Genomic DNA, 26,401 nt, shown 5'->3' on the forward strand with positions numbered 1-26,401 from the left:
TATTTATTTTATGATAGAGAGAGAGAGAGAGAGAGAGAGAGAGGCAGAGACACAGGAGGAGGGAGAAGCAGGCTCCATGCCAGGAGCCTGACATGGGACTCGATCCCGGGACTCCAGGATGGCGCCCTGGGCCAAAGGCAGGTGCTAAACTGCTGAGCCACCCAGGGATCCCCTGGACTTGGTATTTCTAACCAGCTCCCTGGTGATACAGCTGCAGCTGCTGGTCTGCAAACCCCACGAGGTGCTGCAAAGCTGTGGCCTGATGCATGAACTGGATTCTCAACTCTGCCCTCAGAACTCACTCACCTCCCTTCAGGAAGGGTGGAGAGCCGGGGGTGTGGGTGGTGAGGTCCCAGCCTTCATGACCCACCCTGCCCCAGCCATCCTGGACACCAGAGCTGTGGGAACATTTTATTAAGTTAAGAAGGCTCATGGGGCAGGAGAGAAATGCCTTCATGGGGCGGCTCCAGCGTTCCATGCCTAGCACCCCCTCGAGGAGGAAGAGGAGGAGGAGGCAAGGCCTTAGGGACAGCTTCTGGCTCCCTCTGCCCATCTGTCCCTCTGTCCAGAGTCCCAAGGTGTGGGTCCCCTCAGGGCAGGAAGTAGTTAGTGGGAGGTAGGGTAGGAAAAAGGGTGGCTGGCTCCCTGCCTCTCCCACCAGAGTCCACCCTGCCATGGCCACTGCTGGGCCTCTGCTAGACTCCTCGGGTAGGGCCACGGGCCCAGAAGCCCGAGCAGGTGGCTAGAGACAGAGGGGGAGCCAGTGATGGAGGCACAAGGCCACCAGGAATTGCTTTTTTCAAAGTATAAAGTGTTCTGGGGGAAAAAAAAAGGAAAAAATCTATATAAAAATCTCTTCACATATAAAATCCTGAAGAAGGTGCAAGGTAAGACCCAGTGCGAGGGGCGCGCTCAGATACGCAGAGTGTGTATGTGTGTGTACATGTGCATGCGTGTGTGTGGTGTGTGTGTGTGTGTGTGTGTGGTGGGTATGAGTGCATGTGCGGCCCACAGAGGGTGGGGAGAAAGCTTGGCTGGCTTCTGACTTCCATCCAGCAGGAAGGAGGGCAACGGACTGGTCCCCTCAGGCCAGAGTGGGGGGTCTGCCGCCAGGGCCGGGCCACCAGGACCTGGAAGGCAAAAGTCGGGGAGCTGCAGGTGGAGGCCAGGCAAGGTGGTCCCCAAAGGCTGGGCCAGACCTGCTGCTCCTCTGGGCTTCTCCCCAAATCGCCTGGCCCCTCCCAAGTGCCTCGGGAAGTCCACAAGGATGGGTCAGAAAGCAGGAGCTCCAGGCTGGTGCAGCCTTAGGAGATGCCCCCTAGGAGTGCTGACGCCTGGTGAGTCCCCAATGGCCCGAGACTACGGCAGGGCGCCGAGCTCCACCCGGGATGTCAGAGGTGCGCGGCTCAGTGGAAGGGATGCTGTTGAGGGTCAGTGATGGGCGCCACGCTGCCAGCTCTGGAGCGGGACCCAGGCTCCCTGGATTTGCTGGCCCAGCCGAGGCAGACCCACCAGGGGCACTGTTCAGTCCTGACAAGGCGGGTGGGTTCATGAGGCTGTGGTGGGGGGCAGGGGGCGCAGCGCTAACAGGTGCCTGCGGTCCTGTGGGGGGACGCGGTAACCATCGGGCCCTGACCTGCACTGCCCCAACTCTGAAGAAACACACTCAGGTTTACAAACAGCCTCTGACTGAGTCTGACTGACCCACCGACACCCCCACAGCCCCATGTTGCAGGGGCCACGAGAAGGAAGCGTCCTGGGTCAGTGGCACAGTGAGTCGGGCGTGGATGAGCCCTGAGCTCACCACCCCTGTAGGCCCAGTGCCCCACCAGGCCCCCGCCCCGCTCGGCCCTGCCCACCCCTTGGCACTCACCTCTATTCGGCCAGGCTGTTGCGCATCGATTCCTTCTCCTGCAGGGCAGCCATGGCAAGGCGTAGGTGTTCCTTCAGCTGCTCGATCTCCCGCTCTGACCGTGTCTTGATGTGGTTCAGCTCCACATACACATCCTGGTACTTCCCTGAAGTGAAGCGCTTGTCCTGGGAGGGCGCAGAAGGGGCCATGAGGGCGTGAAGCCCTCCCTCGCTGGCCCTGCTCACCTGGCACATGCCTGCCAAGCTCCCTGCTGGCCACACGAAGCACCCAGGCCCGTCCCCTTGGCAGCCCCCAGGCCTGGGCACACCCTCCTAGAAGGACCCAGTGATGGCTTCCAGCATCATTTTCATCCCTTGAGATGGGAGTTGAGGCTCAGGGAAGCGAAGCTTTTGTCTAAGACCTCTTGGCAGCGAGTGGCCAGGGTGCGAACCAGGTCAGCCTGGCCCAGGGCTTGGGCCCCTTCCCACGAGTCTGACTCATATCCTCACGGAGCCACCAACACACAGGGGTATCAGAGACATGGGGACATGGCACCAGGCAGGCCTCAGACTCACAACACTAGGCCCAAATCGTGGCCCTCCCCACTGCCCGCCACACAGCTCATTCCTCACTGGAACGGGTGCTCCGCTGCACAGGGCTGCGAGTCTCTTCTGTCCACAGCTGGCCCTCAGCACCTAGCACAGTGCCTGACACCTAGTGGGTGCTCAGTGAGTATTTGCTGACAGCACAAATGCAAGTGTGGCCATGGGCAAGTCACTCTCCCTCTCTTGGCCCCCATGTCTTTGTCTGTAAATAGGGACAAGGACATGTACGTGGGAGGTGCATGAGGAGAGTCAGGAACAAGGCAAGGAGAGTGGCTGGCATGGAGCAGGTGCTCATGGGGCGGGGCAGTCAGGTGGGCCCAGAGGTTCCCTCCCCAGCAGCGTCGAGTCAGACCCTACCTTCTGCAGCATCTGCAGCTCATCCCGGAGACACTGCACCTCCTTCTTCAGGTACTGGAGCTCATTCTCCTTCACTCGCAGCAACACCTAGGGTCACCGGTGCCAGGCTGACCCAGGGCCACAGGCCAGGGCGACCCTGGCCCACAGCACCATGTGGCCTGGCTTCTCTCTGCTTCAGACCCCTAGAATGTAATTCCCAACCTGCCCCAAGACCACCACACCCCAGGGCCAGGCTCCTCCAGGAAGCCCTCTCTGATTTCTCCTTGCTCTCTCACCTCTTCATACCAGTGAGTGGCTATCTCATGGTCACCTCTCCTGTTGTCCCGAACCAGCACCCAGCCCTCAACTTGAGGGCAAAGAAGATGACCATAGTGTAGCCCTCCAGTGAACCATGGAGGGCGGGCCCCCCTGTAAAATATCTCATTAACCCTTCCTCAAACCCTGAGGGGTAGGGGTTGCTATTCTAACTTGACCAAGTAGGGGATGGGTTCGGCCAGGACTGGGGAGGCTTAAAAGCTGTGATCTGGAGGCAGGCAGCCAGGTTCACATCCCAAGTCCTGCGCTGACTAGCTGTGAGACCTTGGGCAAGGTACCTGGGCAAGGTACCCTACGTCTCAGTGTCCCATCCATAAACAGGTATAGTAACTATATCTACCTTGTAGGACTGTCATGAAGATTCAATGAGTTAACAGACATGAAGGACTTATGGAAGTTCGAGACACAGCGTACAGCCATATATATATATGTTTTTGTAAAACAAAATAAAATAAAATAAAATACAGTACAAGGGGATCCTGGATCACACATTTTCTCACTCTAATGTCTCTCAGTAAGGGGGTGCTAGCCTCATTTTACAGATGAGCTACTAGGGCTCAGAATAGTGGGGTGACCAACTGTGGTCACCCAGCAGCTAGGTGGGACCCAGATGCGAGGGCTGGATTCTGGCTACAGGGCTTTGTCACAGGTGTTCGTCCCAGCTGTGCTGGCTTCTCCTCCCTGGGGGCCAGCCCAGCAGAGCCATGCCATTCTCTGCTGCAGGGCACACCTGGCCTGTCGGTGTGCTGAGAACCAGGCTGCCTGGCACAAGTGGTGGGCACTTACCTCCAGCTCACAGGAGCTCCGCTCGCTGCTGCGTCCACAGCTGTCACCTGTGCCCTGTGAGGCAATGAAGCCACGTAGCCGGTCGATCTCCTCTGAGAGGCAGGTGTGCAGCTCCTGGGAGGCACAGGATGGTCAGCGCAGGGTTGATGGACTGCTGTGCCCCGGTGCCCCCGACCCCGGGCCAGGCTCACCTGGTTGTGGCGCAGCAGCTCCTGGCCTTCTTGCTGGCAGCGCCGTAGCGTGTGCTCACGCTCCTCGGCCTGCCGCATCAGGGCCCCAATCTCTAGGCACTTCTGCGAGTACTGCTCCGACAGCACCTGCAGCTCCCGCTTCAGTGCCGCCACGTCTGACCTGTCCAGGGCAGAGGAGGACAAGGACGGGGTGGGACTTGGGTCAAGAAAAGACTCAGCAGCTCAAGACCCCAGGTACGGCTCTGATTTTGCCTTCAGCCCAAGGTGGGGCTGTGAACTGGTGACAGCTTCTTTGGGTTGCAGGGGCCTCCTCTATGAGGGGATGGGTTGGGCCTCAAAGAGCCTACAGCCCTAACATTCCAGAACTGTCCTCTGTGTGGTGGGGAGGGACAGCTACTGCCCGAGGGTGGTACTGCAGCCCAGCTCTAGGGGACACGAACCAGAAGAGGAGGTGGAGGCTGGGACCAGCCCCACAAGGAAAGGCCTAAGTACAATCTATGTGGACTGCCAGGGGGCTCTGGCTGAGGCCCTACTGATTCTGTCCCCTGTGCCGGGTGACTGGATTGGGAGTCTCAGCTGGGGGCAAAGTAATGTGTCCTCTGCCAAGGATCCTCAGCACAGGTTCCTGCCTCACCAATACCAGGGTGGGCAGCCCCATAGCTCAGAACAAGGCCCAGCCCAGAGACCCCAGGGTCCAGGTGCCATCTTACTGGTGCTGCTTGCGAAGGCCATCTGGGCCCTGCTGGAGACTCCGTGTCTTGCTCAGTTCCCGGCTCAACTCTTCCTGGTAGGCCTTCTTCATGGCTTCAATGGCTAGAAGCAGGGCAGAGAGGTGGGTGGAGTTTGGGGAGGGGTCAGCAGCAGTAAGCTCCACCTCCTCCAAGGCCCCACATGTATCACACAGACAGAAGTGAAGAGTACTGGGCCAGGCTGTATCAGGAGCTGAGTGGCTTTAGGTTAAGTTGCTCGACCTCTCTGAGCCTATTAAGGGAGGATAACAATCCCTCTCTGCTGGGATGGGACAGTGCTGGGGAGACACCTCAGTGTCTGACCACTGGTTCCTCTTGTTAGTGATGTCTGGGTAAGACCCCACAGAGCCCACTATCCCTGCAGAGCCTGGAAGGTTCTTTCACAAGGCCAAGCTCCCTTGCCCACCCCACTGATCTTGCCCAGTGCAGGGATTGCAGTTGGTACAAATCTGTACAACTGTATGCAGAGGACTTAACCCTCTGGGCCTTGGGTCCCTTGTTGGAAAACAGGAATAACAAGAACACCTTTTCTTGTGGGTTATTGGAAGATGTGTGTAGAGCATGTAGAGCAATGCCTGGCCCGGAGTGCTCCCACTGGCTTTTCAGACTGTGAGCAACCAAGGACCAAGTGTTTCCATACTCACAGAGAGCTGCTGGGAGGATTAAACAGGCCCTTGCCCATAATCTTATCCATAATTCTAAAATCCAAAGGTTCTGAACACTGGAAGCTTTTCATCACTCTTTCGGTGGCAGTCCCTGACCTGAACAGATGCCAGGCTCTCTGCAGCCATTCCTAGTGCATGTAAGCATAACTCTGAGAAATTTCACTGTGAAACCTTATAGCACTAATCTTAGATGCCTAGGATGTGCCAGGCCCACACGGGAGGTGCGCAAGGAACACAGGGAAGGAGGGAGTTATCTAAAATCTTGGGTGTTCCTGTTTCTGGCTTGTGAGAGCAGAGGGTAGGGGCAGGGCCTGGCTGTGCAGTCGGGGTGCTCTGAGCAACCCCCACTCCACCATATCCAAGCTGTGCCATCTGGGACAAGTCGTTAACCTCTCTGGGCCCCAGTTTCCTCATCTGTGAAATGGGGTCTGTCAGGCATTGCAAAGAGCTAAGGGTGCTTGCATGGGAAGCAGGGCTTGGCAATAGCTTACAGCTTTGCTCCTGCCCTCCCCAGGGTCTGGCCTCTCCCCCGGGAAGCCGGCAGTACAGGAAGGGTCTGTGGCTGCGTAGTCTCTATCCCAGCAAACAGTGTGCACCTGAGCATGGAGTTGGAGCTTAGGGTGTACATGTGGCTTGGGGTGGATCCCCAGGGTCTGCGGGCCCCTGAGAGACAGGAGTCACAACCCAGGAGAGGACATGGCGGGAGGAGGGGAGATGCTTTTATTGTCTCAGTTTCCCCTTCTCAAGTAAGAGCAGAGGCCAGGTCTGGGGGTTCCACCCCCTCCCAGCCCCTGTTCCCAAGTTTGGACTGAGACCCCCACCTCTTATTTAAAATCCTCCCCGGGCAGCTCCAGTGGCGCAGCGGTTTGGTGCCGCCTGCAGCCTAGGGTGTGATCCTAGAGACCTGGGATCGAGTTCCACATCGGGCTCCCTGCATGGAGGCTGCTTCTCCCTCTGCCTGTGTCTCTGCCTCTCTCTCTGTGTCTATGAATAAATAAATAAAATCTAAAAAATAAAAATAAAATAAAATAAAATAAAATCCTCCCCAATTTCATCGAGGTGGTGCAGTGGGGGGCCCATGGGGCCCGGGGTCCTCACCTGAGGCCGTGGCGGCCGTCTCCTCGGCCAGGAGCCACTCCTTCTCCTGCTGCAGCCGCTGCAGCTCACGCTCATGGTGCCGCTGCAGCTCCTCCATCACCTGCTGGTGCGACGACTCCATCTCGGCCAGGCTGCGCTCACACGCCTCCTGTGGGCGGGAGGCCAGCTAGGTCCCGGTGCTGCCCCCACTTGCCCAGGGAAGGTGGCCTGTGCCCAGCCCCAGACGGTGAGCCTCAGGGGCAGGCCTGCCCCAGTCCGGCTGTCTCCACCTCTCCTTCCTGGAGTCTGGCTCCACGGGCCACACCTGCCCCTGCCCCCCCAATCCACAAACCTCACCATGTCACTCTCCTGCTTCCAACCCTTCAGAGGCTCCTCTCCCACGGGGTCAGGTCCCTGCTCCTGTGTCTGACCCTTGTGGCCTCACGCCAGGCCCTTCCCCACCAAGGAACTCTAGTTATAAAGAATGACTCATGGCATGTTCACAGCTCTGAGCTTGAGCTAAGGCTAAGCCCCTCTGCCTGGAACGTTCTTCTGCAACTTTCTCTTCCAGGGTAATGGACTTGGCCTGCAGTCCAGCTTAATGTCTTCCCTGCTCTGTTTCTGGACAGCCTCTCACCTGCATCCGAAGGCTCTGCCTCTGCCAGACTGTAAGTTCTCCAAAGACAGGGAAGACTTGGGCAGCCCGGGTGGCTCAGCAGTTTAGCGCCGCCTTCAGCCCAGGGCATGATCCTGGAGACCCAGGATCGAGTCTTGCATCAGGCTCCCTCCATGGAGCCTGCTTCTCCCTCTGCCTGTGTCTCTGCCTCTCTCTCTCTCTCTCTCTCTCTCTCCCTCTCTCTCCCCGTGTCTCTCATGAATAAATAAATAAAATCTTAAAAAAAAAAAAAAAAAAAAAAAAAGACAGGGAAGACTTGATCCAGCTCAGAGTCCCTGGGGGCCCAGACCAGGGCCTGACATGTGGCAGGTGCTAAGTAAGTGAGCTAAAATTGATGACCTCACAAGCCTGTAGACTAGACTGGCAAGTCTTATTAAAATATTGACAATACGCACTTGTTTGGGAGGGTCAGCTGGGACAGGTGCGTGGAGGGCACCTGGGTGGCATCATCACATTGTTAGTAACCCCCCCCCCCCCGCCCCATGACCTAGCAGAAAGTCACATGTGTACGAAGGAATGACCCCACAGAAAGTCACAAACACTCTTGGACAAGGGTATGCCCTACGGTAAGGCTGGTAACAGAGGGAAACAGGAACAACACTGAACAGAAGAGCCCTTAAATAAATGATGGGATCAAGCCTTACAAAGGTTACCTGCCCCCCTCCCCCCACCACTGGCGGCTGGTAAAGGACAGAGCTGCCCACGTGAACTGCCGTGGAAAAGTGTCCTGAAAGTGAGGTCACCCAAGCTGGTCTCTGACATGTATTGTGCGATCCCACTCACGGAAACAAAACACAGAGCCACGCATCTGAGTACATGCACGTCGAACACAGAAAAGGGTATGGGAGGACACTGTGGGAGGCAGAGTAGTGGTGCCCAGAGATGCCCCGTCCTACTCCCTAGAACCTCTGAATGTCACCTTACACGGCAGTGGGGAATTGAGACCGCTCATCAGCTGACCCTAAAACAGAGACTATCCTGGATTATCCCCTGGGCCCAGTGGTCACGGGGTCCTCAGATGTGGAAGAGGAGGCAGGAGGGCAGAGAGGGAGAAGTGACCACAGAAGGTCAGTGCCCGGGAGTGAAGCGGTCAGGCTCTCCACCACGGGCTTGGAAGATGAAGGATGGGGCCAGCTCAGGGATGCAGGTGGCCACAAGCTGCTGGAAAAGGCAAGGAAACGGGTCCCACCCAGAGCCCGAGGAAACAATCTGAACCCAGCGAGACCCTGGTTAGGCTGCTCCCCTCCAAATCCATGAGATGATACATTTGTGTTATTTAAGGTTGTGGTGATCTGTTCCAATAGCAACAGGAAAGTCTAGAGATATGCTCCGATGGTGACCAAGGGGACCCCTGGGAGTGGGGGGCAGGGGAAGGAGAGCTCATGTGTTTATGTCTAACCTTTTGATTGGCTGAATTATTTTTGAAAATGTATTTTTTATGTAATTAAATATAAGATCACTAAAAAGGAAAGGGGAAGAGCCCTTGAAGAAATCGATATGGATATTCCCCTGATGCCATAGGGCACCTCATGGTGTATGTGTGTGTGTGTGTGGGATGGACCCCCACCTCTCCAGCAGCCGCACCAGGGGGCTACAAGGACCAGTCTGGAGAAAGGGCCGGGGCTCTCAGGTCCAGGTGCTCTGAGTGGGGCAGGTAATGCCTGTCCCTTTGCATATGTCCTCTGGTCCCTCCAGTCAGAACAACAGGACATAGCTTTGGAGTTCCACACATCAGGTCCTGATCCTCCCTGTACCAGAGTGAACAAGCCCCTTCCCCATTCTGAGCCTTAGTGTCCTCTTCTATAAAACAGACCTATAAGGCCAACCCATGAGGGTCCCTAAGATAAGCCTACTTATAGAGATAGGAGTAACATGGGGTGGGGACTGCTGTCCTTACAGGGCCAGATGAGGCAGGCACACCCTGCAGCAAATAGGGGGTCCAGAGGCAGGACCCCGGCCCATGAGAAAGGAGGGGCTCCTAGAAAGCCAAGTGCTGCTCTCTGACCGATTTTCCTGAGGGCCCAAGGTGTCCAGCAGTCACCTCAGTCATGGATCCAAGTAACTAATGAAATGCCTGTTACTCCCAATAACCTGCGGGGAGGCCAGACGAGGAATGGAAGTCCCAACAGGTAAAGCCCAAGGCCCCCCAGCTGCTGTCCTATGTGGCAAGGCCCACAAGCTGAAAGAGAGGTGCCCACTGGATGCAGACACCAGGTTGGGGAATCCCTCTCCAGCTGTCACCTCTCCAGCGTCCACTGAATCCCCAGCCACCTCCTCCTGGGCCAAAGGGAGACCCGGATGGCTCAGCTCCTCTTTCTGGCGCCCTCCACACCTGGGGCCCCTCCTCCACCCCATCTGTTTCCTTATCATTCCCTTCTCACCCCCGGCCTCCCCAATTCTGTCTGCACCCCTGCCCACCTCAGCCTAACAGGGTGAAATGCTGACAGCCCTTTGTGAGCCCAGTGGCCCCACGGGGACCAAGAAGCCTGGACTGCAGACACACGGCTGCCTCCAGCTGGGAGGTCTCACCTCCTCTCTGGGGCTGTTTCCCCACCCATAAGCTGAGCAATCAGAGCAGTGCTTTTCAAACTTCATTTTAGTGACAAATCTTTTCCCAAAGAGAATCTAATGCAGGTTCTAACAGTAAAATAGGTAAGTGAGGCTGCTGAGATACTGGATACTGATGGCTGTGAACGGAGCCGTCCAGGGGCTCAGAGAACATTGTACAGGCTTCTGGACAGGAGGGTTTCTGAGGGGTGTCCCAGCTGCCTCTGGCCCTGGTGCTGGGCCTCACTCAGCCTGAAGATGTCCCACCCACTCCTTCCTCTGGCCTCAAGGGAGCCTTTTACACAACACTGCTCCCTCCCCGCTGTTCCCGCTCCGCTCCCCTCCCCTCCCCATGTCTGGTGACCCCAAAGCTAGACCCCCTCCTCCCACCCAGGTCCCGAGTCCCCTTGGCCCTGGTGTCCCTTCAGCTGAATGGCCCAGCCACCACTCAGCCACAGAGGGTTCCCTGGCCTTGCACAGCGGCCAGCCTCAGGGCCCTTGTGGCTGCCCCCGTCTTCCTCGGGCCCAGTAGCCCAGTCCTAACCTCTCCTCTCTGCACCGCCCCCCCTGCAGCCCTCCCCTCTCCAACCACTGTCTGAGCTCTTGACCCCACCCCTGCCCCTCCCAAGCCCCCCTCTGCCCCAACACCGCCTTCCTGATGTCAGCCTTCCTGATGTCAGGGTCAGACCCCAAGTCTCCTCCGGGCTGTGGAATGAGATCCCAATTCCTTGGCTTGCTGGAGGTCTCCACCTACAGGCTTGCCACCTCCTGCCCCACCCTGTGCCCCCACCCCAAAACCAGTGCCTTCCTGGGCATGGCCCGCACAGCCACCTCCAGCCCTGGAACTTCTAGAAGGCAGCCCCTGCCCACAGCCTAGGATCCCAGCATTTTTTTCTACTTCAGGCTATGACGTGCTGACTAGAGGCAACCAACTGTCATATTTTTTTGCAATTTTGTGACATGATTATTAAGTGCAGCCATTTTAGAAGTTAAATTATATAAACTTACAATTAACTACAGCGAAAACAAAGGTTAATACTCAAAATTCATCACTTCCTAATTATTTCACTGCATTTTATTATTGTCTATGCTTTTGAGTTTTTGTTGTTTTTTTTTTAATAGATTTTATTTTATTTTTAAGTAACCTCTACACCCAATGTGGAGCTGGAACTCACGATCCCAAGATCAAGTCGCACACTCCACCAACTAAACCAGCCAGGCGCCCCTATGCTCTTGAGTTTATTTACGTCTTCTGTATCTTGTAAGGTGGAAACGCTCTAGAATCCTGTACACGATATCTTCCGATTCGGCGTTTAGGGACATCAGCTATGGTGGGGGTATTTACACCACGGAAATTGGTAAACATCACAGATCAGGGCTTGATTTATTGTTTTGTTGACTGGGCTTAAGCAAGGGATGAGAAAATGCTAATAATGCAGATTCAACTTCCAAGTCTGCCAGATTTACGACCATCACATTGTAACTAGAACACAGACTTGAGAAAATACTCTAAAGAGAATATTCTCAAAAGAAAACTATTATCCGATTTGGCCAGAAGTTACTTGTGACATTGATCAAGTAAAGTTTTGACATAGTCTTCTCATTTTACTCATTAACATAAACCAAACTGTCAACCAATGTTCATGTTAGAACAATCCTTGCTTGTCAGTTAGCAGAGGATATAAGTATTTGGAAAAACTAGTGAAAGTATTCTGAGAAAACTCAATTAGCTATATATGAATTCACAATGAGAGTTACATATTTTGTATTTGTACAGTGTCCTAAACATCCCTTATAGCGTTAAAATGGACAGTAAACATACATTAGCATGTATGTGCTTAACATACACGTGTATTTTTCTGTCAAACTGTTTCCAGACATGGCCAAATGTCCCTGGAGGAACAAAATCAGCCCTAATTGAAAACCACTGTCCCAGGCTGACCGAGTGTCCCTGGGGGCCACTGGAAGGTCCCACATCCCACAAGCGACCTGCTGTAGGGCCTTGGCCTGGCAGGCATGGGTGGGATTTCTCTGCGCCGAGGCAGTGACCCTGGCGGTCTGCCCGTCAGGGATCCCACTCCCCACTGGCTCTCCTTCCCCAGGATGGTGTGGGCGAAGGGGTCCAAGTGCAGAGTGTCACATGGGGGCTCACACACAGGCTCTGAAGTTAGCCGGAACCGAACTCAAATCCCACCTCTGACATCTGGAGCTCAGTTGACCTCGGGCAAGTCACATAACCTCTCATAGCTCAGTGGCTTGTCTGTAAAATGGGCACAGTGGTCATGTCTACCTGCGGGGTACATTCAATGAGATGATGCATGTCAAATGCCTCACACGGGTTCTGCGACACTCCCAGAACATCAGCTGTTCTCTGAAACCACGGCAACCAGAAACCTGCCCGCAGCCCCCACAAATAGCCCCTCAGCCTCACCTGCGAGATGTAGCCCGGGGGGATGTGGCTGTCCTCCTGGGACCTGTGCGCACCCTGAGGAACCTCTCCTTGGAGACGCCACGCCTCCAGCTGGGCACGAAGAGACTGGACCTACAAAGGAAAGGGCGGGTGCAGGGCCGTCAGTGGAAACCGGGAAGCCAGGAAGGGGTTGGTGGAAGGCAGGGAGGAGCTTTGGGTTTGAGCAGGGGAAGCAGCCCGTGGTGGAAATGCAGGCAAAGGGCCGTTCCAGCTGTTTCCTGGGTGGCCAGGTCAGTGACCCAGGAGAACTTTGTCCCAGAGAAGACTAAACAGGGTTGGGAGCAGGACACTGTGGTCAGACATTTATCACATTATGTAGGTGGTCTGTGAGCCTCAGTTTCCCAGAAATATAACGTGACAAGGTCTATCCTCTGGGACCATGAGCCTGCTCTGAGGATTACGTGAGCCAATATAGGTAAAGAAGGCCTAGGATGAATATACAGAAGATGCTTAATAAGTGATCTCTCCCTCCTCTTCCCTTCTCTGTGGTTGCTGAAGACAAACCTAAGAAGGGGGGAAAAATGCCCCAAAATGAGAAACACCAAGGTTCAGGAAAGAAGATTCCAGTTTGTAAGAGTCTGAGGTATCAGACAGTGAATCAGGGGTGAGCTCCCCATCACTTTATGCATGCAAGATAAATGCTGCAGGGTAACTGCAGGGATTGGAGGGGCACTGGCGGGGTGAGGGGGCTCCCAAGGGCCAGCTGCAATGCCTACCTCCTTCTCCAGGGCCTCGTGGCTGTCACCGGAAGGCCCCCGGCGCTCCCCGCGGCTTTGGTTGAGCAGGGCGGTGAGAGGCACCCGCTTGTTCTCCCGCAGGGGCAGCTTCTCTAGCTCCTGCCATTTCTTCTCAATCTCCTCACTGAGCCGGCTCTGCTGGTCCTCAGTCAGGGGGGCCCCCAGGCCCCGGCGTGGCCCCTCACCAGCTGCGGTGTCCACAGGCCTGCTGTCTGTGGCCTCAAACCACTTGCGTCGCTCTTCAGAGCGCTGGGCCAGGTCCCGCTCCAGCTCCTCCTGCTTGGCGGGCCGGTCGAGAGTGCGGGCCGGGGTGCGGGCCCGCTGCGGGGAGCCCTGGGTCAGCGGGGAGAGCTCTACGTAGTCCAGGGACTGCCGCTGCCCGTCCGTCTTCCGCGGGCTGCCCCGACTGATGACCTCGGAGCACCCCCGCTGCTCCCCTGCCTTCAGGGAGCCCTTCTGGGTGCTGTAGCCATGCAGCGTGTTCTCCTTATTGCAATCTGAGAGCCTAAGGTGCCAACAGAGCCTCGCGTCAGGCAGGCCCTTGCCCGCTCAGCCCCCAAACCAGCACTTCTGGACTGCCACCCCTGGGCCAGGGCCTGGGGACAGACCACCGTGGAGGAAGCACAACCCAATCTACAGGTTAGAGCTAGAGCTTCATCACTAACCATCCCAGGGCTGACACTTAGCAGCGCAGGGGCCAGGACTGCTGGCTTCCCTCTTTGGCCCCTAGTGACCCCCAATCTGTAACACGGGCCAACAGTACCTCTCACAGGATGGATGTGAGGACTAGGTGAGGGGGGGATGTGTGTAAAGCAGCCAAAAGCCCTTTGCCAATGGTGATCAAAGTGTTATTACCAGAAGTGTAGTTTAAGGCAAGGTCCTGGGTTCAAGAGACTCACAGTGGAGTAGGGGAGATGCCCACGGCCACTGCTGATGCAGTGAGTTGACCTCTGGGTATAGAGCACAAACCGTGGCAGTCCTCCCCTTCCTCTGTTAGTAACAGCTAGGTACATAGTTGCCTGGCCAAAAATACCCGCCAGCACCCGTCCCAGCGGTGAGGCCATGTGACAATACTCTGCCCAATGGTGTGACAGGTGGCACCCTATGAAGCACCGGCCATGCCCTGGCCTGGCTCCTGGAGAACAGAGCCAGAGACAAAGGTGTGAGCTGTGGGCCGCAGAGCTGCCCCACCAGGTCTGGATCACACACCTCTGGATTGTTCTGGAGAGAGAAAGAAAGTTCTCCTGTATTTATGCCACTGTGTTTGGGGCTTCTTTGTTACAGCAGCTGAGCCTATAGACTAAATAAAAGTCCAGCTGCATAGTGCTTCAGAGTCCACAGAGGGCTTCCGCATACATCCCTCCCAGGAGGCAGATGTCACGCTCAGCATGACAGATGAGGGATCTGAAACTCAGACAAGAAAGTCACTGGCCTGAGGCTGAGCAGCCAGGGTATGGCCCAGTGAGGGAGGGGGGGCTCATGTTTGGGCCCCCCATCACCACACCCTGTTCCTGCTGTGCACCTGCTGCAATTCCCACGCCCCCCCAGATGGCTAGGGTTTATACCGTGTGGGCACTGCTACCAGCTCATTCAGCCATCCTACCCTCCACTCATGGCCACCTCCAGGGGATGAGCTCCCCAACCAGACTATCTGACCACACCTTCTCCCTAACACAGGCTTAGACACAGCTCCCTCGGCTCACAGACAATCAGCCACCTAGCGGGGGCCTTTCACTCACTGGCATCTTCTCTAGAGTCTAACCCCCTCCCCCCCTTTCAGGATTGGGGGGATGGCAGTCAAACCTCAAATCCTCCATGTATTTTCTAGTGAGTGCCCAGAATGCTCATTGCCATCTCTCCATTTTGTTGATGGAGAAACTGAGACCCAGGAGGTACAGCCTCAGAGCCCTCAGCTGGTGTGCCTGAACCCCACTCAGGGAAGCTGGGCTAAGTGCTTCCCTCAAGGTCCCAGTCCAGCTTGGCACATACTTGGTGACATCCGGGGCAGAGGTGGGTCGCACGGTCTTCCGCAAAGCCTCGATCCAGTTCCGCCGGATACCCGAGGTCATGGCCGACAAAGTGTAGACAGCATCCTTGGTCTGCAAGTCCACCCCATGGGCAGGTTGCCACGTGGCCAGTCCCCACCCACCACCCCGTGTCCACTGTTCACCCTGGAAGGATGGCTCTTTCCCCCTGGGGAGGGAACCTAAGGTCCTGTCCCTAGGGATGAGCAGAGGGTAGAAAAGCTCCCCTCTGTCAGCTGATTCCAAGATCTCCCCAACATCCCACCCACCCGGTGATATCTGTGGTCTCCCCAGATAGGCTAGGTGTTGGCAGCAGAGTGTCTGACTGGCTCTGAGGACAGGGCCTCCAGGTAAATGAGTGCTTGGAGCCAGTCACGAAGCCCATCACCCGGATGACGCTACCCCAGAGGCATGGAGGCTCACGTGGATCTGGAAGCCATAGTTGCGCTGCACTGCGTACTCGGTGACATCAGTACAGGAGCGCAGGTCGATCTCACCGTCCAGCTCATCGGCCTGCAGCAGGAAGGCCCATGATGGTCCACGTCTTCCACTTCCCCCACCCCTGGCCCCCTGATCCCCTTCCAGGGCCCCCCAGCACCTGATGAGCCTTCCCACTCTGTCTCACCTCCTCAGCGGTAGAGTCCCTGTAGTATTTAAGGCTTGAATCTGTCAGCACAAACCAATGCTTCTTCCACTGTGAAGGAGAGGTGGCTGTGAGCAGGGGAGGGGGGCTACGGGCAGGGCAGAATGAAAGGGCGTGTGTGCAGGGGACAGAGCAGAGATGGAACTCCAGATCTGAAGCCTGGCCCCTCCAGGGGCAGCATCTGTGAAATGACTTGACTACACCTTCCCTTTCCTTCTGGGAGCCCTTCTCTGATTTGGTGACAGTCCCATACCTCTCCTGACCCTCTCCATTGAGATTATCCCTCTGGTGCAGACCAGGAAGGGGTTGTGACCTGTGCAAGGTCATTTGCCTAGTAAGTCAGGGAACAGAACCTTGCACTTGTCTTTTTCCCCATGCCCCTCTGGGCCACCTCAGTAGCCAAGGACAAGTGCCAGAGTAGGACTGGAAGGTGGCCTGGGGGAGGTGTCTGAGCACTGGTCCTACTCTGCTTCTTGAGCTGGGTGCTGCTTACACACGTGTCCAGCTTGTGAGAGTATGTTATCTGCACATTTATGATTTGGGCACCTTTCCACAGTGCCTCTCTGCTCCAGCTGGGGTTAGGTTGGCAGGCCACAGAGGGGAGGGGAGAGGAGGGGAGGGGAGGGGAGGGGAGGGGAGGGGAGGGGAGGGGAGGGGAGGGGAAGGGACCAGAACAGCCCGATATTAAATATGCCAAGCTCAGCCCACCTCTGGGCTTCTGGCCATTCACTGGAATGCCAGTCAAGGTCCACCTACTCGCAGGGTCAGCACATGCCACCCAGTCCTCAGCCCTCCTGGGGCTCCCCTATCACCAAATTCTATCCACATTGTTATTTCAAATACTTAGTTTTCTTTTCTCAAGAAGATGGCAAGTTTTCAAGGATGCGCCAGGATGACACTTTTGAATTCTTTCCATATGGCCTCCCCTAAGAAATAGGGTTTAGCATCCAAGAGACCTGGGTTACGATGATTTTATCCCTTGCTAGCTATGTTCCTTCAATCAAGTATCTCCACCTCTCTGAGCTTCACTCTTCTGACCTGTAGGGCTAATAAGAAGTCCCTAAGTCTTCTTGTGAGCTTAGAAGTATCTATCCCTCTCTGCCATGAGTATGTCTCTCATGGCACTTAGCATAGGGCCAAGCACTAAGTTACTCGGGATTGTCCTAAGCATGGCCCGAGTTCCCACTCAGGACCTCAACTGTCCCTCTATAAAGCAGGGCAGGGTCTCTGGGCCACATGGTCTCTTTGGCCCTTTCAGCCTAATCTATGACTGAGATAGGAGCCAGTGAGTTCCACGGTCTTAGGCAGCCCAAGTTCTAGGCCTGGGTCTACCACAGGGGCTACCAGCCCTGGAAAAGATGGAAGCTTTGTGGGCTTGTCCCCTGTCTGCACCAACGGGTTGGGCTGGCTGAGCTCCCAGGGCCCTTCCAGCTTGGACATTCCAAAACCCTGTGAAAGAAGATGAGTAGCGGCCAGTTCTGGGTGGGGCCCATAATCTCTGCCCTCCAGAGACCCTGGGTGGGGAGGTTGGGAAGGGTCACTGGCAGGGTGCCAGGCCTTGTGTGAGCCTGGAGCACAGCCACCAGAGGACCAGCGAGCAGGCAGCAGGAACGGAAGGCTGTGGGCTGGAGGGAATAAAACATGTGGGTAGGAAACACAATGAGATTCCCTTTGGCTCGGAGCCCTCCCCGGCATGCGGGCTGCACACAGACCCAAGCCACGGGCGCATGCAGGACAGGGGCGGGGAGCCGTCCCCTCCCAGGCTGAGTGGGCAGGAAGCCAGCTCCAGCTCCCAGACTCCATCCAGCCTGGCAGCTGAAAGGGCAGAGCCAGTGAGAGGCCGATGCCCTTCCTGGTTCTAAGGATGGATGCATCAGAGAAAGGGAAAGGTTATTAGCTGAGCTCTGGCAGGGATCCTATGCTGCTCGACCTCCCTGACCCTGTTGTCCACCCTGGAAAGAATCATTATCCATCATGCCCATTCCATAGATGTGGGTCCTAAGGCCAGAGGAAGCTGTGATCTGACCAGTGGAGCCCAGGTTGGTGAGACTCCAAAGCCTGTGCTCTGAGGCCCACTTCTGGGGGGAGGGAGAGGTGCCTACATGGCTGAGTCTTTGAGAATCTGTAACGTCTCAGGCCAGTTGATCTCTCTGAGCCCTTCCACCCCACACCCTCAGAACCAGCCAGGGTTGTCAAAGGTGAGAGGGCCAAGGGACTCTTGGCGACAGGAGCAAATGGGGTACAGGGAGTGAGGGGCTAGGAGGCCTCTACTCCTGCTGCCCTGTACATCTGCAGACTGTCCCAGCAGCCTCTGCCTTCCCATCTCCATAGCCCAAGGCCCTCTCCAACTGCACAAAAAATACCCGCCCTCAGGGTGCCCACTCAGGCCCCTCCACCCATAGGCCAGGCTCTCTAGAAGCCTAGACAAGACATGGAAGCAGCTGAGCCTGCTGGGCTGCCCCCAGAGACCTGCTGGAGGCACTGAAACTGCCTAGGCCGACCCCTCCCTTCTCATTGCAGCCCTCCTACCTCTCCAGGCTCGTCCAAGATCGACATCCATCCCTTCTTGAAGTTGAGCAGATCGGGCTGTGGGAAGATGAGGAGGCAGATAATTTAGGCCCGGTGGAGAACCAACCAGGGCTGGGGAGGAGGGAGTGTTGCATCCATTCTTCCCCTGAGTCCTGTGAGACTGAGGTCCTGGGAAACCAGGAGGGGGGCACTGAAGGCCCAGGTAACCCCCAAATCCAGGCAGGTTCCCCGGCCACGGAGGCAGCCTTGGCCCCTTTCCCCAACAACCTGAGAGCCAAGAGCAATGGTAGGCAGGATGACTGGCACATCCCCATCAATATCAGGCTCCCCTTCCCACCAGCCTACCTCCTCACTGAAGAGTAGGAGTGAGGGCCCAGAAGAACCCTGCCTATCAAGACCCCGAGAGCTCTAAGAACAGTCTGGACCGGCAGGGCTGAGCAAACTGTCCAGTTCCTCTCACTGACAAGACCAGGAGACCCACCAGGAGAATATCTTAATGCCCCGCTCATCCCCCGCTCACTGATCTTCCTGTGTTCTGACAAGCTCTGCCCTTTTTGTGTCTCCTGCAGACCCTGAAAGATGGAGCCAGGCCCAGGCCAGCGTCAGGGATTCTCTGGTCCCCTCCAGATCTCTGGGAGGGCCAGGAAGATGGCACCTCAGTGTCAGCAAGCCCTACCTGCTGGGTGCTGCCCAGTGGGGCATGGCTCAGAGGTCTGGGGGCTCCCAGCTGCAGCATGGCCCACAGAGGCCTGTGAGCTAGATACCCCCACCTGGGCCTAGATGAAGCAGCAGCTCAGCCAGGCATTTTCTCCGGCCGTGCCCATCCGGTGGGCTCCAACCACCACACCCTCCCAGCCCACTGACAAGACTTCTCTCTTGTCTAAGTCCTGCTCCCTTCAGTAGTGTCAGCTTCTGCCCACTGGCAGGGAGGAGAGTGGGGCGGGCCAGGCTATGGGCAGAGGAGGCAGCCACCTGTTGCCATGGCTCTGAGCCCACCTATCAGCACCGGCATCACAACCTCACCAGGCCAAGGTGTCTGGTTGCGTGGAAGGAGCCTGCAGCATGGCCCAGTGGGGTAGGCAGCAGAGACAGCAGCTGGAAATCGGAGCCACCTGACCTGGCCACCTCCCCTGACCCACCTGCCGCCCGTTCTCCTCTTCCTCAGGTAGAGGAAGTGGCTTAAGAGGGGCTTGGGCCAGCAGCCCCACCCTTGCGGGGCAGCCCCTCCTGCATACCTGTCTGAGGGAGAGGACAGGGCTCCATTCAGAGCTGGGAAACCCCGGGGCTGTGTTTGCCCCGTGTCTCTCCATTCTCCCCTACCCTGCTCTCCACAAGTGCCAGAGGCTGCTTAGGGAGGTCTCAAGCTAAGACCAAAGACTGGCAGCTACACTCAGAGCCACCAAATCACCAGGGTGACCTCCATTCAGACCGGAACCTCCAGTGAGGAACCTAGAGCCCCGGAACCCCCCCAGGGCCTGGCGCGCTGTGACTAGGCCTCGACAAAAACCTGCTGAATAAATATTACCCTCATTTACCTTCCTGGTCTAAATTCCCGCGCTCTGGGGGCAGTCGTCACCCCCCACTCCCCCGGCCTGGAGAAGCCAGGCTACCTGGGATGGCCCGCAGAGCTGGCATCAGGGGAAAGCTCCTGGGAAGGTACGAGCAGATGACCCAGAGCCCATCAGACTGGGCCGGGGCCGGGAGATCAGTGATCAGCCATAGGCTTCCAGGGGTGAGCAAGGGCTCCCTGGCTAGAATGGCAAGCAGGGACCCCCAAAGGCTGCCTGGGAAGCAGAGGGTGGGGAGGGGGCAGTGTGGGAGGGTGCATCACATCCCCTCCCTAAGCCCTGGCTGCCTAATGTGGCAAATGATGGGGGGACGGTCCTGCTCTCCACCAAGCTTTGTGAGAGGACTGAATGAGCTCCACACGGAGAAGCTCAGTGACCTTCTGGAAGCTGGTACAAACACACCACACACCATGTCGGGTGCTAGATGGCCCAGACACCTTGCGGGGAGGAGGCTGCCAATGGGAGATTTCAAATTCGCTGGCAGGGAAGGTCCTACGGTACCCTGGGAACCCTGTCAAAAGGTCTGGAGCCTAAACCTCCATGCTGTTCCTTCCCACATGGCCTCTTCGGGCCCAGGCACCCTTCCTCCATGTGAGGAAGCTCACATTCCCTGAGGAAGCTCCCACAACCTGCCCTCTCCTCCCTTTGGTCATGGCCACAGGTCAGCACTGCCTCCCACCTGCCTGGACCACTGACACGGCCGCCCCTAAGCACACTCTTGGCAGGCGGACCCCCTCATAAAGGCCTAGTGTCACAAGTCTGCTTCAAACCTCCAGGGATGGCTCCAAGTGGCTTCTAAACAAGGTCCGGCTGCCTGATGGCACAAAAGCCTCAGCTCACCCTTCCAGCCTGGCCTCCCTCTTGAGCAGAGAACTCCATTTTTATATCACCACATATGCTCTCTGATCCTCAACATATCAGGACCCCCGACCTTCCACATGGGCCCATGTCTTCTGCTTAAATACCAGTCTTCCTCCTCCTTCGTGGACCAGGCAAATCCCTACTCATGCCCTAAGGCCCAGTTTAATTGCCACCTCCGAGGCCCCTTTCCCAGTACACAGCACACACCATGCCAGCTGCTCTCCCACAGCCTCTGCTGCATTTGTGATTATCTTAAAGCCATTCACTTATCCCTCACAGGATAGAGGAGAAGCAACTTGGAGTTAGAGACATGCGCTGACCCCCTCCAGGACCAGGGGCTAAGAGAATGTGTGCTGAAAAACAATTTTTTTTTTTTTTTTTTTAAAGCACCAGCCACTGCTTTAGGCCAGGAAATCAGCTGCAAACAGGAGATGTGGCCCCTGCCCTGGTGGAACTCAGGAAACAGACAATAAACAAGTGGACAGGTATATAATTTGATGCCAGGCAGTGGCTGGGGAAGGAGGCTCCAAGGGCAGGGCTGTGTGGGGCCAAGGCAAAAGGAGGTGAGGCAGATTGGGACTCCAGGCCCGGCTTCCTGAAGCCTTCAGGCATTTACCTGTTCATGGCAACTTTACCACTTGCTCCCTGTAGATCTCTGAGCTCAGGGCTGGAGGCCAGGAGAGGGGAAAAGGATGTGGAAAAGGTACAGGAGGGACAGAAGGCTAGGGCAGGCTCAGGAATGAAGCAACCACGATGAACACAGCAAACATTGTCAGTGGTGACCATGAGCCTCTGCTCTGCTCCAAAACTTTTCTTGGCTCCCCAGTGCCCCTGACCAAAGCCCAAACTGCTTCTCCTGGCCTGCGAGGCCTTCCTTTCCAGGTCCCTTTTGTATGTTCTCAGCTTTCCCCAAACATGACCAGGATGTGTTTGTCTACAGTGTTCCCTCCCCAGTCCATTTCCACCTGACAAAGTCTGACAATCAATCACGGGAGGGTGTCTTCCTTTGGAAGCCCCCATCACCACCACAGGGATATGCTGTCCCTCCTCCAAGTGCTCCCACAGGCTGCCCGGAGCAGCCTCACCCCTGTTCACCACGGGCTTCCTCAAGAGAGGCAACAGTGTACATTTCTTATTTAGCCCCGGAGAGAAAACTCGGACAGATCTGGATCCAAATGCTGGCTCAGCCCTGGGGCCATGTTACTTCCTCTCTACACCTCAGTGTTCTCATCGGTTGGATGGGAAGCTATAATCATCCTTAAAGGATCAACTCTGCTAACGTGAAAGCACCCAGTTCGAGATCTGGCAGGCACCCAGTAGGCAATGCAACCACCCTCCCCCTGGGCTTGGGGGCCTGGGGGTGGGTGGCCAGGACACTGACTCAGCTCCTCCCCCCACATCCCTCTCCGCTCCCTGACCAAAGGGAGGCTGCTGACGACAGGAAGAGCCAGCAGGGAGGTGGCAGGATGTGCGGAGGCCGAGGAAGTCCAAGCAGCGGCCCGGTCATCACACTCACGGGGGCAGGGGCCCTTAGGGCCAACCAGGGGCAGCCCAGCTCACTTCTTGTCAGGGTCTCCACTAGCTGAGGGAAGGGACGTGCGCATGCGCAAACCCTCCCCGCTCAACTCCATCACCCCCCGCCCCTGCCCCCAGGCTGTCAGAGCCTCCCCAAGGCAGTCGCCAGAAACCAAAAGCAGCCCCGCCCCTCCTTTCCAGAACATCACGGTCAAGGGGCCAGACTGACCTGAAAAGAAGCTACTCCTTCCTCTACGCTCAGGGCAACCCCGGGCCACTCACCCCCGTCCCTCCCCAAGCCTCAGTTTATCCAGCCGTGAAATGGGAATAATGGTGACCTCAGCCGTGAGGCCCGATACGATCATTGAGGCACAGGTACCGACGTGACTTGGGGAGTGTCCACCCCCACAGCACGACAACGCCCTGCCCCTCTGTGCCCCACCTCACTCGTGGGCTTGCCCCCGCCGAGCCCCAGCGCCGCCGCCAAGTGGCAAGCCCGGCGGAGCAGGGCATCGCGCCGCTCCAGAAGTCCCAGCGCGGGCTCCCGGACAGGGCGGGGCGGGGCGGGGCGGCCCCTCACCCCCCGGCCTCGGGCCGGCGCCCACGCGGGGAGGCAGCCGTCCCAGCGCTGGGTCTGCGCGCCCCTTCCGAGCCGGGACGGCGTCGCTGCGGCCCAGGCGCGACCCCACGCCGCGGCCGGGCCCGTCCTCGCTCCCGCACTGCCCGCAGCCCCGGGAGTCTGGCAGCGTCGGGTCAGGTCTTCCCCGGGGGGTGAGGGCAGGTAGGAGGCGGCCGCCCGAAGTGTCCGCGACCCGTCCCGCAAAGGTGGCGGCGGAGCGGAGGGCTGCCGGGGCCCGCAGCCCGCTTTCCTCGGGGTCGCCCTGGCCCCCCGCCCGGGAAGCCGAGGGGAGGCTGCGGCCAGCGGAGGCAGGCCGGCCGGGGGCGCCGGGCTCGCCGCGTCTTCCGGCCGAGACCTCCTCCGCGCCCGCCTCCGCCTCCGCCTCCGCCTCCGCCTCCGGGAGGCGAGGGTGCCCCGGCGGGAGCGGCCGGGCGGAGGGGCGGCCCGGCGGAGGGGCACTCACCGTCATGGCGGCGCCCCGGGGCGGCGGGAGCAGGACGCAGGAAGGTGGAAGGGGCTCTCGGGCCGGGCCCAGCAGCGCGGGAACCCCGCCGCCACCGCCGCCGCCGCCGCCGCCGCCGCCCCGCTCGGCCGCCCGCCGCCGCTCCGGCCCTGCCCTTCCCCGGCGCTGCCCCGGCCCCTTCCATCCGCCCATAAAACTTTTTTTTTTTTTTCAAACTTCCTGGGAGGACCCGGGAGGGCCAATGGGCGGCGGGGAAGCCCGGACAAACAGCGGCGGGGGCGCGGGCGGACCAATGGGAGCGCGGGCCGGGCCGGGGGGCGGGGCCTGCCGCGCCGGGACGGGCGCGAGGGCGGCGGGGCGGCGGGGCGGCGGGGCGGCGGGGGGGCGGGCGGATGGGGCGAAGGGAGCCGCGTGGGGCCGCGGCCGCCGGCGCTGGCAGGAAGGCGGGGCCCGGCGTGCAGGGGACTCGGCCGGCCGCGGCGCGGGGCTGCACAGCGGGGGCGGCGCCCGGTCGCCCTGCCTAGGGCTCCTGCGAGCCGCCGGACGGAGCCGGGGTCCTGCCTCCGCTCCACGGGGCCGTGGGCGACTCGCCGAGCCCCGCTCTTACCTGTGCAACCTGACTTCGGCCTCGCCACAGACCTGACCGGGAGGTGTCCCTGTCCCCATGTTACTGATGAGAAAACAGGCTCAGAGAGGTGAGCCGACTTGCCCAAAGTCACACAGCAAGAAGGGGCGGGGATTCCTAGCGGGGAATGCAAGCGCACGGTGAGCTCAGGGAAGGTAGGGCGTTCCCCAGGCGGCCCCTCCTCACAAGCGGGTCTTTCTGGGCCTAAGAACCCCTTTTTGGGTTCTTGGGGGTGGGCGTACACCTGATTCCCACATTCTCAGCACTTGGCAGTTTGTAAGAGGCCTCTTGCCTGCGGGAGCTCCTCTGAGCCTTGCAGCACAGAAGGGACCTTGATGGAATTTGTTGAAAATGTGGTGGAAGCTTGTGCGGCATTGTGGTTCAAACCCTGTTAACTTTAAGCACAGCGCTTAACCTCTCTGGGCCTCACCCTCTGTAAAAGGGGATCCTTCCTGCTCTTATCTCACGGTGTTCCTGTAAGGATTCAGTGTTAAGTGCCGCCGCTAGGGGAGGTGGGGCAGAGGAGCTGGGAATAACTGCCACTCCAATTTTCGGTCATCTCAGTTTGGGGTTCAAATATTATTGCGGTCATATCCATAATGACTCCCCCCATTTCACAGACAAAGAAACAGAGTCCCAGGGACCTGAAGTTCTTTCCCGCGTTTCCCACTGGACCGCCTCTTCTCCACCCTGAGGAATGAGGCCAAGAACAAGCCTATCTTCCTTTAGACACTGGCCTTCCTGCCTTCGTGTGCCCTACGCCTGTACCTCACTCAGGCATTTGGTCCTTGATAGAGTGAGTGAATAAACAGAAGACCCCACCTACCACCAGTGCCCTGGCCCAGTGGCCCCTGACAGCACCAGCCTCCTTGCTGCTTTCCTGGCCTCTGGGACTCGGCTTGTAATACCCTTAACCCAGCGATCAGATCACTCTCCTGCTCAAAGTTCAACACCTCCCCCGTGCTAATAGATCAGCTCTGCATTCTTGTTCCAGGCTGTCAGCGTCCATCATAATCTGACCCCTGCCTGTTGTCCTCCATCACCACACACACACACACACACACACACACACACATTTTACGTGCTAGGGATACATCACACTGAGCAACTGGGAATTCCCAGATTAAGCCAGGTCCTTTATACCTGAAATGGGACTACACTTGTGGTTCTCTGAAACACTCCATTTCCTGTCCTTTGTGCCCCAACACACACACACACACACACACACACACTCCCTTCTGTCCCCCACCCCTTCCTCCCCTCTCTGCAAATGTTTGTTTTGCCTGGAAAATTTCACCTGGCCCTCCAGGTCTCTCAGTCCAAAAGGAGCCAAAGTGCCCCCAGGAGAATCTCCTCGCGCAGGGCTCCCTGCATCGGACATTCAGCCACTAAAGTGATGACCACACTGTGTTCTCATCAGTTACATGTCAGTGGCCTCACCAAATTGAGTTTCCTGTGGGCTGAGCCTGTATCTTGGAGGCCAGCCCAGGGCCCCAGTGCATAGTAGGTCTTCAGTAAACATCGGTCTAGGGAAGGCATGCACAAATGGAGGGATGGGTCCCTTACCACAGCTTGTCCCTAGTAGGACGGAGCTAGTACAGACCTAGGAATCCAGGGCCACCAAACTCCGGGGTTATCCATGTCAAACTGCTACCCTATTGAGGAGAACACCATGAGGCTGAGAAGGGGTGACGATGGCCCAAAGCCATGCACATTGGTGACAGACAGGACTCAAGCCTAGGGTTCCTGACTCTTGACCTTGGACCAGTTTCACTCTCCAACACAAGAGATGTTTGAAGCTGCTCTAAGTAACTGTCTGGGAGGCCCCGCTGGCAGTTCCATTCCCAGCTCCTGAGTTTCCTCTTTCCCAGATGAGAGAGGAAACGGCTGCCAACTCAGCCTCCATGGCCACATTTGTCTAATGGGGAAAAATCTGTGGAGATTCTCTGCAAGCAGGGCTTGGAGCTCAGGATGCAAAGAGGTGGGAGGGCTCCGCAGTCAGCCCGAGCAGGGTTCAAATCTCAGTTCTGCCCCTGGTGTGACCTAGAACAAGTGGCTTTTCTCCTCCCCGGGTTTCACTTTCTCATCTGTAAAATGGACAATACACACTGTACTTAGTATGCCTGGTGCTGAGGGTTAAATGCGCTCAGGCATGTCACTCACTGAACATGGAGCTGAGCAAAAGGAGGTGCCCATTGGTTCTCATCACCAGCACCATTATCCCAGAGTCCTTCCCCCTGTTTCTGTGCCCTTCTCTCTGCCAGTGACTTACCTGCTCCCTCCTGCCAGACCTGCCGCACGTTGGCAACCTTTACTTAGTGTGATAAGGTAATTCCCGCCCAGGGTTTGAAGGTACCACCCTGCCCAGATAACCTTGTTTGTCTGATCACCCTAGTGCCTTAACCCCCAAAAGCAGCAGAGAGGAAATCATAAGGTATCAGGGAAAGTTAGTGTTTAGATCTCCCCCCACCCCCCGGCCCACCCTTGCACCTCTGTGCATCCTGAGCAACCTGCTCTCTGCAGCCCT

The 26,401-nt window shown here is 57.5% G+C and overlaps 1 protein-coding gene and 1 long non-coding RNA gene across 5 annotated transcripts; one reads left to right on the forward strand and one right to left on the reverse strand.

The window, feature by feature from the left end:
- Window positions 1-397: 397 nt before the first annotated feature.
- On the reverse strand, window positions 398-23,441 carry TRIOBP (TRIO and F-actin binding protein). 4 transcript variants are annotated; one of them, XM_038550636.1, is made up of 15 exons: window positions 23,250-23,441; window positions 18,224-18,280; window positions 15,677-15,745; window positions 15,475-15,564; window positions 15,017-15,126; window positions 14,237-14,248; window positions 13,007-13,532; window positions 12,252-12,362; window positions 6,619-6,766; window positions 4,817-4,919; window positions 4,107-4,266; window positions 3,916-4,029; window positions 2,815-2,901; window positions 1,874-2,037; window positions 398-1,130 (listed from the first exon to the last, which is right to left on the reverse strand). In XM_038550636.1, the coding sequence occupies exons 1-14, from the start codon at window positions 23,439-23,441 to the stop codon at window positions 1,876-1,878; spliced, it is 1,941 nt and encodes a 646-aa protein (XP_038406564.1). In that variant the 3' UTR covers window positions 398-1,130; window positions 1,874-1,875. The 4 variants fall into 4 exon arrangements, with proteins under 4 accessions (XP_038406564.1, XP_038406565.1, XP_038406566.1 ...); XM_038550637.1 differs by lacking the exon at window positions 23,250-23,441 and adding an exon at window positions 19,459-19,612; XM_038550638.1 differs by lacking the exon at window positions 14,237-14,248.
- LOC111097656 lies at window positions 16,412-26,393 on the forward strand. The gene is made up of 3 exons (XR_005365603.1): window positions 16,412-19,879; window positions 21,040-21,137; window positions 24,495-26,393. It is a non-coding gene; the product is annotated as an uncharacterized LOC111097656 (long non-coding RNA).
- The last annotated feature ends 8 nt before the right edge of the window (window positions 26,394-26,401 follow it).

This window comes from Canis lupus, chromosome 10 (assembly GCF_011100685.1).
Source record: "Canis lupus familiaris isolate Mischka breed German Shepherd chromosome 10, alternate assembly UU_Cfam_GSD_1.0, whole genome shotgun sequence".
NCBI classification, from domain to species: Eukaryota; Metazoa; Chordata; class Mammalia; order Carnivora; family Canidae; genus Canis; species Canis lupus.

Coding starts and splice junctions, on each gene's coding strand:
- TRIOBP (XM_038550636.1), bottom strand. CDS start 23,441: ATGGGCGGATGGAAGGGGCCGGGGCAGCGCCGGGGAAGGGCAGGGCCG. Junction 15,746..18,223: donor TCTTGGACGAGCCTGGAGAG/GTAGGAGGGCTG, acceptor TCTCCTTCACAG/TGGAAGAAGCATTGGTTTGT. Junction 15,565..15,676: donor GGGACTCTACCGCTGAGGAG/GTGAGACAGAGT, acceptor TTCCTGCTGCAG/GCCGATGAGCTGGACGGTGA.